General features: G+C 36.7%; 2 protein-coding genes across 2 annotated transcripts; both read right to left on the reverse strand.

Moving 5' to 3' along the window:
- Positions 1-1213: 1213 nt before the first annotated feature.
- LOC131153443 (nicotinamidase 2-like) lies at positions 1214-2265 on the reverse strand. Its single transcript, XM_058105743.1, has one exon. The coding sequence runs from the start codon at positions 2041-2043 to the stop codon at positions 1441-1443; it is 603 nt and encodes a 200-aa protein (XP_057961726.1). The 5' UTR covers positions 2044-2265; the 3' UTR covers positions 1214-1440.
- An 8333-nt stretch (positions 2266-10598) lies between these two features.
- On the reverse strand, positions 10599-11644 carry LOC131153444 (nicotinamidase 3-like). Its single transcript, XM_058105744.1, has one exon. The coding sequence runs from the start codon at positions 11478-11480 to the stop codon at positions 10878-10880; it is 603 nt and encodes a 200-aa protein (XP_057961727.1). The 5' UTR covers positions 11481-11644; the 3' UTR covers positions 10599-10877.
- Between the last annotated feature and the right edge of the window lie 221 nt (positions 11645-11865).

Raw genomic sequence — 11865 nt, forward strand, 5'->3', positions numbered from 1 at the left:
TGAACTTTGTCCTCGTCGATGAGCTCCTCTTATATCCTCGTCGACGAACATGAATCCCCTATGTTCGTCAACAAGATGCTGAAAATTCTTCGGGTTATTACATTAATAAATCAGAAAAGGATCTTACAGTGAGTACTTTCCCATTCATCAAGAGCCTCATCAAACTCTTCTATTGATTCCGTGTCAGTTTTTGTGGGTTTTTGTTTTGTTCCCATGACAAAACGCCATAATCTCCGACTAATAAAAAAAAAATGACATTTGTTGGGCCCATGCATTGTAGTTGGAGCTATTCAGAACAATCTCAATAGAGCGAGCAACATTAGTTAAAGACGCCATAAAAAAATGGATAATAATGATCGATGTAGAGCAAATAACAATTTAACGGAATATGAGATATGAAAACTGGTGCTTCACGACAGTAAAAGAGAGCTATCTATATCCTACACATGTTGGTCATGTAGACAAAAAGGATTCAAGGACAATAGCAAAAATTGAAGCACAGTAATAAAATTAATCAAGTGTCAGCATGATGCAAGGACAATAGCAAAAATTGAAGCACGATAATAAAATTAATCAAGTCTTAGCACCTCGGTTGTGCCCCTGGAGCCTGGCTTCAGGTAGCTTGTCAGAGCTTAGGGCCATTAAAAAAATGGTGGGGCTGTTGTGGGTATTGATTTAAAGAAGGTGAAGGTTCCTTCTCTTCACCGTGATGCCAGAGCCCTCTCTCCTCGGATTCTACGTGCAAGTTGGATATCCTTAGGCATGATGGTGACCTACTTGGCGTGGATTGCATAGAGATTGGTGTCTTTGAAGACTCCAACGAGATAGGCCTCGGCGGCCTCCTGGAGGGCTGAGACAACGCTGCTCTGGAACCGAAGATCGGACCAGTCTCTAGAATGGACCAGTCTCTGGAATGGGAGCTTCCGAAAAATCTAAATACAAAAACAACCCTATTTTTATAATCTATTTTTTTATTGTAAAAAAAAAAAAAAAAATTAGAAAACCTCAACCAAACCACATGGGCTCATAGTTTATTTTGGACTCATGACTAATGAAACTTTAAGCAATAAATCAGAAGCAAACCAAACTATGCATACCAAAATAAAATGTTCCACGGCAGAGGAAGAATGTGGCAGCTCTGCACAAATGACCGCTTCACACTCCATTACAATTTATAACAATAAGAATCCAACTTCATCTCACAGCTCAAAAATCAGAAAATCCAAATATGAACTATATACTTTTATCACGCAGAACGATTACAAGATTTGAAACCCAACCATAGCCCCATTTTAGGGAAATGGGAAACCTTACAAGCAGTCCGATTAAAGCAACATTTCAACACTAATTTCACATAATCAAATCTCAAACTCATATAATCTTACGCACAAACAGTAACATACCGAACAGAGGTACAAAGTTTCCAGGTTAACGATAAACCTAATTCCCAAATAAACCCTTTTGAAGCCTCTCGCAGTCGACCAAATAAGCAAACCCATAAGCCAAGTTCTTAAGGGTGGCGTCGTGCAAATCCGCCGCCGACGTCGCCGTCGAGTCCGTCGAGAAGAAAACCCGAAAACCCTTCACAAAGGCATCTCTCGCCGTCGTCTCACAGCAGAGATTCGTCATCACCCCGGTCACAATGACCTCGCTCGCCCCACGCGCCGCCAGCTCCTCCGCCAGGCGCGTGCCCTGGAACGCGCTGTACGTGTTCTTCTCGATCACGGTGTCGCCGGGGGCCTTGAGCGCAGAAATCTCCGGCATCAGCTCGGCGTCTTTGGTTCCGTCGAGGATGAGATCGTTGTTCCACCACTCGCCGAGCATGGCGTAGTCGGCGGGTGACTTGTGGCTGTGGCGCGTGAAGATTACGGGGATGGAGGCGCGGTGGCAGAGGTCGATGGTTTTGGTGATGGCTGGGAGTAAGGGCTTCGCCATGGAGGAGAAGTAGTTCTGCATGTCAATCACTAAGAGGACGGAGGATCTGGGGTTGGGGTCTCTCTTCCTGATCTCATACTTCTCGTATGAAGAACATGAAGAAGCCATTGGTGTGTAGATGGTCTCCGGATCGATCGATGGAGAAGACAGGCAATAGAAACTTTGCTTTGCGAATATGAAGTAGAGCGTTTCTCTGGATGCTTCGCTTCCTCATATAACTGATGCCTCGCATTAGTCAGCGGAAAGATAAGCAAGGCTTGAAGGGTGCTGATGCATAGATTTGGTATGGTACCAAAGGTTTGAAGGATACAGGAGTTTCTATATAATAATAATATAAAAGAGATAGAAGCTATATAATAATAATATAAAAGAGATAGAAGGTAGTACTAACTTTCTTTTTACTTGTTAAATTTTTATATACCTCCTAAAAATTATACAAATTACTTGCGAGATATTGCCTTAGTGATTGAAAGGGAAGCCACCTAAGTAAGATATATAATTAATATCATTATGAATCACTTGTCATATACAATCACACATTCATTGTGCGAAAAAAAATTACCCAATCATCTAGAAATAGTGAAATCATTAGATGATAAAGCAGACAAACATTGATGGCCATGTGTTAATGCACATTTTCACTAGATGTCTTTTAATTTAATTTTTTTCTCAAAAAATTGGTTAACTCATGCTTATGAGAGATCCAAATTTCTCTTGTATCAATTTTGGACTTTTGTCCCATGCTTCACGGGTTAGAGACCAATTTTGCAAATATAATTAGGTGTTTCTTAGTGTATTTAAAGATCTCTAATTTAGAATAAGTTTTGGTTTGCTTCCAAACACTCTCAAGAACAAGGAAGCAAATTCCATTCTCTCTCAAAGGCACTCTTAGAACTAAAGAAAATATTTAGCAAAACCCTAGCCCTCTTATCATAAATAAAAGGTTATGGGAGACATGGAACTATGGAAGGGGGAAATTCGTATTGATTATTGGAAGGCACAAGAGGAGGAAGAGAGCTCACATTAATCTTTATGAGAACAAGGAGGAGGGAAAAATGGAGCAAGATGGAGCTTAAGTTTAAATATAATCTTGGGAGGAGCTTATGTTTTAAGGTTCCTTTGTGCGTCGAAGGCATGGTATTCTAGAGTTTTTTTGTTTGACTCCATCTCATTGCAAGGTACTTTAAAAAAATATATATCTTTATGTATTGATGTTTCATTGTTTGAATATTCACTAACATACTTGGATGTTTGATTTGTGATTCTCGCAAAAACTATCAATAGCCACTTTTTAACCAAACAAAATCATAACTCAAATAAGCATATAAAATTTCAAAGAAAATAAAGAAGCAAAGTAAAATTTCCACTAGGTGGTCGACTAGCCACTATTGGGCGGTTGACTAACCTTCCCTCCATATATGCTATTTGGCATCACCCATGGGTGGTAGACTGACTCTTTGAAGCTGTCAACAAGCGCTATAAATTTTTGAACTTTTGAGTTATCTTCTTATGATTGGTTAGGGGAATTTGGGCATGCCACTTGTTCCATTGATACCACATGTCAAGTAAAGACATTGATAGTTGATGGTTGGTAGTTGTTGGTGGTTATTTTTGAATTTCCCTCCCTTCCATGGGAGGTATTGTAACGACCTGCTTAATACTCACTTTGTTGACAAGGCACTACAGACGCTCCTCTATTTTCGAGCCTGATCTGCTCGCCTACCTGGATCACTTGAAAAATGTTTCAACATTGGGATGAGTCAACGCTCAGTAAGAAGAAATATGTTATTACTAGTGTGTGGCAAATGAGCTACTATATATCATAAAATTTGTTTTCATATAAACATGAATAATTGAATGCAAAAGTACAGTGTAAATAATAAAATACACCACCCCTTTCCATGTTACTTAACATAGCAGTATTATAGGTTATAATTCAAAATACTTCTAGTGTACATAAGTAGAGTCCTTGTTTCTGTAAATCCGTACGTATGTAATAGTACTGAAACTGTTTCCTATGACTATCTGTGTCATGACATGCCCCCTCATGACAAGGTTGTGTGGCCCGTAGACTAGATTTACCCTGACTGACCAACTATGAATAAATCACTGAACTCCGTAAATCGACCTGCCCACCTCAAGCTATATCTAGATAGGGAGCCTAACCTCTTCAAGGGTCTAGGTGGTCGACTTTACCACGTATTATCTGAATAGGTGGTTGCACTCATAAAGTAACATAATATCTGTAGCAACGATACTGTGCTCTATAGCTGCAAGTCCAATAGGGTCTGATATCATATAATACTTTTCTATACATATCTATCTGATTTACCATGATTCTGAAGTATTCGTAATAATCATGATGCTGTATAACTGTACTGTAATTCATATGTCGTAATACTGAAAACTGAATAATCATAACACTGAAACTGCATAATTATAATATTGATATTCGTGTAATCATGGTACTGAGATCTGTATAATCATGGTACTAAAATCCATAAAATCATGGTACTGAAATTCGCATAACCATAATACTGATATTCGTAAAATCATGAAATTAGCATTCGTAAAACATATACCTGTACCATATTCATATTCACAAGCCACACCATACATAAATACATAATTTTCATAATTAAATAAGTTGTATAGTATTTTAAGAAATACCTAGCATAACATATTTCCCTTACCTAACTACTGGAAAGCCCCTATGGAATACTAGTCTAACTCCCGCAGGGCTTCCTACCAAACACCCTGAAAACAATATATGTCAGAACATAATATCAGTATTTCTTCGCCTACATTATTTTCTATAACTACCATAAGGCCAAAAAGGGACTAAAAGGTCTTACCCTAAATTTGGGATGAATTTCAACTCTGTTTTCCCGACGATCTGCTCTGACAGATTTGCAAAGAACTCTGCTAGGAGCATCGTGGTACCTTCGGATCGTCGATCCGGCGACTGGTGGGGCCAGAATCGAAGAGAGAAGGGAGAGGGAAACAGAGAGAGAGAGAGAGAGAGAGAGAGAGAGAGAGAGAGAGAGAGAGAGAGAGAGAGAGAGAGAGAGAGAGAGGAGTGAGAGAGGAACGGTGAAAGTGATAAAAATCCCAGGTTTCCTCTATTTATAGGGTCAGGTTCATCGACGAGACACGTCACCTCGTCGACGAGCCCTTCATAAAATTCGTCGATGAGACCCTATATTCGTTGACGAAATTCAGAGTAGCCCAAACGATCTCTCGGTATTTTCTCATTAACGAAACCTTGTGTTCATCGACAAAATCCTTTATACCTTCGTTGACGAAACCCTGTGTTCGTCGACGAAGTCCTGGAAATTTCTGAAATTTTTATTTCCCTCAAAATGCAATGTCGTCGACGAAATCAACGGCCTCCTTCTGTTTCTGTATCTATTTCTTTCTCTCTCTCTCTCTTATTATTTAAATACTATTATTTTTCGGGTCACTATAGGTATAGAAAAGGACCTCTTAGAAAAGAGATTGAAGTACATCAAGTGGAGGCAAGGTGAGGTTTCTGAAGATTTCTGTGAGGCCAAAAGGGGACTTCTATTGAAAGAAGAAAATAAGAGGAAACCACATATCTCTTCCTTTGTTTTGGGGTATTTAGAGTACGAATTGAAGTGAGAGTGCCCTCTACTTGATATATAGAGGACTATTATTTTATAATGTCAGCATCTTACCCTCCACTTTATTTCTACTTTTGTGAATTTTTTATATGTTGAAGCATATTGATGTTTCCTTGCATGTTTATGTCCAATGCTTCATAGTTTCTATGTTAATTTATGTCAACAATGCATGTTAGAAATAGATGGACATGTTTTTATCTTGATTGCATAGGAAAAAGCATGTTTGAAGATCGAAATTTGCATGTTGTATTGAAATATGTTTGCATGTAGTCAACCGGCCCTTGAGGTGGTTGACTTCCCCCTTATCATTTTAAAAAATAGTCATTAACTATTAAGCAATCGACCAACCCCTACAAGGGGTCGATCACCAAATCTCAAGAGTGCAATTTTTTTGTACTTTTTCTTGATTTTCTTTAAAATTTCAAGTGCTTTTGAGTCTCTAAATTTAGTAGAGTACATTTGTTGTGATTTGAGTGTTATTTTATTAGAGGTTTTATGGTTTCTATATATATATAAAGCCAAATTTTCATTGAGAAATGATTTCATACAAATTTTTTATAAAAAACTTTCATGTTTTCACAAAATTTTCAAAATATATTTGGAGTTATACATCCATAATGCTGATTTGGATATTCTCCAACTTTTTAAATAAAATGTCAAGGTTGATTTGTGTTTCTCCTCTAAAAAAATACACTCTTTTCAAATCAAATTTTATGGTTTTCTTGCCAAAGAAACCAAAGCATCCTTCTTAGAACATTTAACTTTTTAACGAATCATTCATGATATGCCTTTTAAATAGATTAAAAATTCTCTTTTCTAAAAGGTAAAATGAGCGCTTTCAAGTTAGATTTTATGATTTATTTCCCAAAGAAACCAAATCATTCAAATTTAGGAGTTTTCATAAAAATAACCCAAAAATGTTTTTAACTTTTATAATTTAACTAGTTACAAATATTGACTGTTGTGAATGCTGATCAATGATAAAAACAGACTGCTTGTGAATATTGGCTAGTTGTTAATACAATTTATTTTTTAGCATAGATTGGTTGCCAATACTAGCTACTTGTTATTACTGTGTGGTGAATAATTTGATGTGTGTGAATGGGTCATTTTGTGTGGTTATCCGTGTGTATCACAATATAACGTTGGCAGGCTTGAGGAGTTTGCTATATTGCCTAGATGTAATCACGATATAACGTTAGCAGACCTAAGGAGTTCGTTATATTGTCATTATATATTGGGGTAAAACATTGGCAGGCTTGAGGAGGTTGTTCTACTGATATACTATGGATAGGTCATTGTGGAAGTATGGTAGTGATGATTGGAGGGGAAGAACTTGTGCAGAATCTTGTGTGGATGTGAGTCCTGTGTGGACAGTATTTCCTATGTGGATGTGAGTCCTTTGTAGACTGCATTTTTCTGTATGGATAATTGACGTGGAATGTGTTCTGATAGGATATATGGTATGTGAATTTTATTGCATATATATTTATGGAAAAATGAAACTCTCCACTCGAGGGCTTGCTGAGAAAGGCGAGTACCCTGGTAATTTTCAGTCTGGTACCAGAGCAGAGGGAAGCTACTTGAATGGGCGGATAATCTTCCCTATTCTCGGGGCTTTTCCTATATACATAACCCGAGGGCTTACTAAGTAAGGTGAGTGCCCTGGTATTGATATTAGAGCAGAGGGAAGTTACTTGTATGGACGGGTAATATTCCCTATTTTTGGGAACTATCACTAAAAATAATTATGTATGTGTGAGTGTAATCTGTTTATGTATCCTTTACTGATGTTGAATAGCAAATGATTATATTTTGTATTTATTAAAATCTTTGCCACATACTATTATGATTTATTCTTCTTTACTGAGATGTGTCTCACCCTAGAAAATGATTATATTTTCAAGTCCATCAAGTGATCGAGCTTAGAGCTCCGTGCAGGGTAGTATTTTTTGTAAATTTTGGGGTGATTGTAAGAACGGTTTATGTATAACTAAGTATGGTTTATGTATAACCTATGTTTTAAAAACTGGGATGTAATATAATCAAATGGAAGCTGTTGTTTTTGAGATTTTTAGATATACTCTGGTATTTATATAGATATTGTTTATTTATTTCTGCTACATGATTATAGTTTATGGTATCAGAAACAGGTGAATGAAACATGTAACCTTTGAGTCCCACTTGACGGGTTCGGGTCGTTATATTGGCATGGTATGAGGAGTTTGTTATATTGACCGATTCTGTGAATATTGTGGAAACCACAATATAACTTTGGCAGGATATGAGGAGCTCGTTATATTGTTGGTTGAATATAACATTGGCAGGATATGAGGAGTTCGTTATATTCATCGTTATATATATACTAATATAACGTTGGCAGGATATTAAGAGTTCGTTATATTGATATTATATAACACTGTGTAAATGACAATATATAAATGAATTAAGAACCCTAGTGGACGATTGATGTGAAGAGCACGGCATAGTAGCTACAGTATTAAAGGAGTGAGTTCAACCACACTGACCTGGGATTGTAGTGTAGGTGATGACAGTTGATTGCGTCTACGAAGAGTTGTTGACCGCCTTGGGTCCGGACCAATTGTGGTAGGCCAATTGTACTACAGACATATATGGAAGTTTGACTTAAACTGGTGGTGGCCAGCCTCGGTTAAGTCCAGCCTTCGGGTCGCACAACCCTATCATATGGGGAAGCATGACGTTAGCTAGTGAGACCCTACAAGGGTGATTCTTGATGGGATCTATATATATGTGTGTGTGTGTGTGTGTGTGTGTGTGAATTCAGATTTAGACATTTTTCTCATATTGAATTATTGACTAAATAAATGTATTTTATGATATTTTAAACTCACGTCGCCACACACTGATGATAACATTTTTTGTCTTACTAAGAGGTGTCTCACTCCAATATTTATTCTAACGTTTCAAGACCTCGAGAGGATTGAGTCTAGCGCTCCAGAGCAGGGCATTGAGAGAGAGTGTTGAAAGTAAGTATGGGAGAGAATTATTTTTGTTTATGGAGATGTATCTGTACACCTGGGATTATGATAGCATTTTGGGGAGAGCGACCTATGTGTATATAAGATAGCACTAGAACTCTAGTATACTGTATTCTTGCTTGATATTTATGATTCTACTTCATGTATGTATTTTTGGGTTATACAATTATGGTATTAGAGGTGAAAAAAATGGGGCGATAAAATAGCTAGAACACTATAAAAAGTGTTTGCATCTTCTTCTTCTTTTCCCTCTTTTTTAAATTGCTTTAGTTTTGTGTAATTTTCTTAGTTTGTATTATTTGATTTAATTTTAGTATCAAGCACTTAATTTTTTATTAAACCCAAGTCACCCCCTTCTTGGGTTGTCACTTGGGTCAACAAAAATGCTGTAATAGGTAAGAAATGACTAGTCTTATCAAATCTCTATATATATGTCTTTCAAAGTCTAGAGAACATTAGAGAACAAATTTATACTAAATATCCAAGTGCTCTTACTTTCAATTCTCTCAATCTCTCTTTTTGATCTAAATTGCACATCTTTGAAAGGAAGTTTAGAAAACTGTTCAGCCTTATTTTGATTGTTCTTTGAAAGTTTCTTTCGTAAGCTTAAGTTTGTATATCCTTCATTGTGAGGAATTTTCTATTGTAAAGCTTTCTTATGATTAGTTCCTTACTCTCCGAAAAATAAGGGTTGTTTTGGTTGCCTTGTCGCCATAGAAAACAAATGGTGTGAATTGGTTTCCTTGGTCTCTATTAAAATAGGGGAAATTAGTGGAACCTCAAGGTGGTTGACCTTGAGAGAGCATATGTAGGCGAGGATAGCCAGACCACTATAAAAAATGTTTGTATCTCTCTCGTCTTCTTTTTTAAATTGCTTTAATTTTATGTAATTTTCTTAGCTTCTTTTATTTGATTGAATTTTTTTATCAAGCATTTTAATTTTATTAAACTCAATTCACTCCCTTTTGGGTGGCCACTTGGACCAACAAAATATAGGTGAGTACAAATTGGTGCCCATGAGTGGATTGATGCTTGTAGATTGAGCATAAAAAGTAGATATTCATGTATTAAGAATGAAGTAAAGGGAGAATAAATGGATGAGCATAAATAGAGAGATGCTAAAAGATTGAGCATGAATGGATATATATATATAAGTTGTGACTTGTTGACGTTCGGTTTAGAGATCCATTTTGATTGCCAACATTTGGTGACTTGTATAAACCAAAGTCAGTGACATAACCATTCTTATCTTAATTATCTATTTTATTTAAAAGGAAGTTGCCGCTTTATTTAATTTTTTAAAAAGTAAAATAAATGAAGATATCAACAACTTATTTTGTTAATATTTATAAAACTAATACAAGTTAAAAACTTAGTTAAAAAATTACTCATTTTCAACTTTGAATCAAAACATTATAAAAATATGATTAAAATAATAAAATTACACATAATACATATTAAAATAGTACTATAATAAACATAAAATTTATTATGATTATTTTACTTAATTGTTCTATTTTTAAAATTTACTTCACAATAAAAATTTCATTGGATATAACAATTAAAAATAATAAAAGTATTTTATAATTGAATTTATTACTATTACTTTTAAATTTATGTACATTTTTATTTTAATTATATTTAAATTAAATGATCTTTTAATTTTAATTTAAATTTAAAAATATATAAAATGAATAATTTAATTCCAAAAAGTTATTTATGGATAACAACATGTTGTCAAAACAACTGAAAATTATAAAACCTGATTTTTCAATTTTTTGGCAAATAATAAAAAATTAGCAACAAAAACAAAAATCTAAATACAAAAACAACCCTATTTTTATAATCTATTTTTTTATTATAACAAAAAAAGAAAAAAAGAAAACCGCAACCATCCATACCACATGGGCTCATAGTTTATTTCTGACTCATGACTAATGAAGCTTTAAGCAATAAATCAGAAGCAAACCAAACTATGCCTACCAAAATAGGAAGAATGTGGCGGCTAATGACTACTTCACACTCCATTACAATTTATAACAATGAGAATCACACTTCATCTCACAGCTCAAAATTCAGAAAATCCAAATATGAACTATCATCTACTTTTATCACGCAGAACAATTACAAGATTTGAAACCCAACCAAAGCCCCATTTTAGGGAAATGGGAAACCTTACAAGCAGTCCGATTACTAATTTCACATAATCAAACCTCAAACTCATATAATCTTACGCACAAACAGTAACATACTGAAATTTTCCAGGTTAACCATAAACCTAATTCCCAAATAAACCCTTTTGAAGCCTCTCGCAGTCGACCAAATAAGCAAACCCATAAGCCAAGTTCTTAAGGGTGGCGTCGTGCAAATCCGCCGCCGACGTCGCCGTCGAGTCCGTCGAGAAGAAAACCCGAAAACCCTTCACAAAGGCATCTCTCGCCGTCGTCTCACAGCAGAGATTCGTCATCACCCCGGTCACGATGACCTCGCTCACCCCACGCGCCGCCAGCTCCCCCGCAAGGCGCGTGCCCTGGAAGGCGCTGTACGTATTCTTCTCGATCACGGTGTCGCCGGGGGCCTTGAGCGCAGACATCTCCGGCATCAGTTCGGCGTCTTTGGTTCCGTCGAGGACGAGATCGTTGTTCCGCCACTCGCCGAGCATGGCGTAGTCGGCGGGTGACTTGTGGCGGTGGCGCGTGAAGATTACGGGGATGGAGGCGCGGTGGCAGAGGTCGATGGTTTTGGTGATGGCCGGGAGTAAGGGCTTCGCTATGGAGGAGAAGTAGTTCTGCATGTCAATCACCAAGAGGACGGAGGATCTGGGGTTGGGGTCTCTCTTCCTGATTTCATACTTCTCGTATGAAGACCATGAAGAAGCCATTGGTGTGTAGATGGTCTCCGGACCGATCGACGGAGAAGACAGGCAATAGAAACTTTGCTTTGCGAATATGGAGTAGAGCGTTTCTGTGGTTGCTTCTCTTCCTCGTATAACTGATGCCTCACATTAGTCAGCGGACCGTGTATAGTAGCGGAGATATGTATCGGAAATTTGGTTGGCCGAACAATCAGCAAGACCTAAAGGCGAAAGATGCTGAACCGTAAGTTTGATACCACATTAGGAGATTCGAAAGGCTCATTGGTGACTATAGTTCCTATATAATAAAAAATAAAAAAATAGAAGATAGTACTTACTTTCTTTTTACTTGTTTAATTTTTATATACCTCCTAAAAATTATACAAATTACTTACGAGACATTGTCTTAGCG

The sequence above is a fragment of the Malania oleifera genome, chromosome 4 (assembly GCF_029873635.1).
Source record: "Malania oleifera isolate guangnan ecotype guangnan chromosome 4, ASM2987363v1, whole genome shotgun sequence".
Lineage (NCBI taxonomy): Eukaryota > Viridiplantae > Streptophyta > Magnoliopsida > Santalales > Ximeniaceae > Malania > Malania oleifera.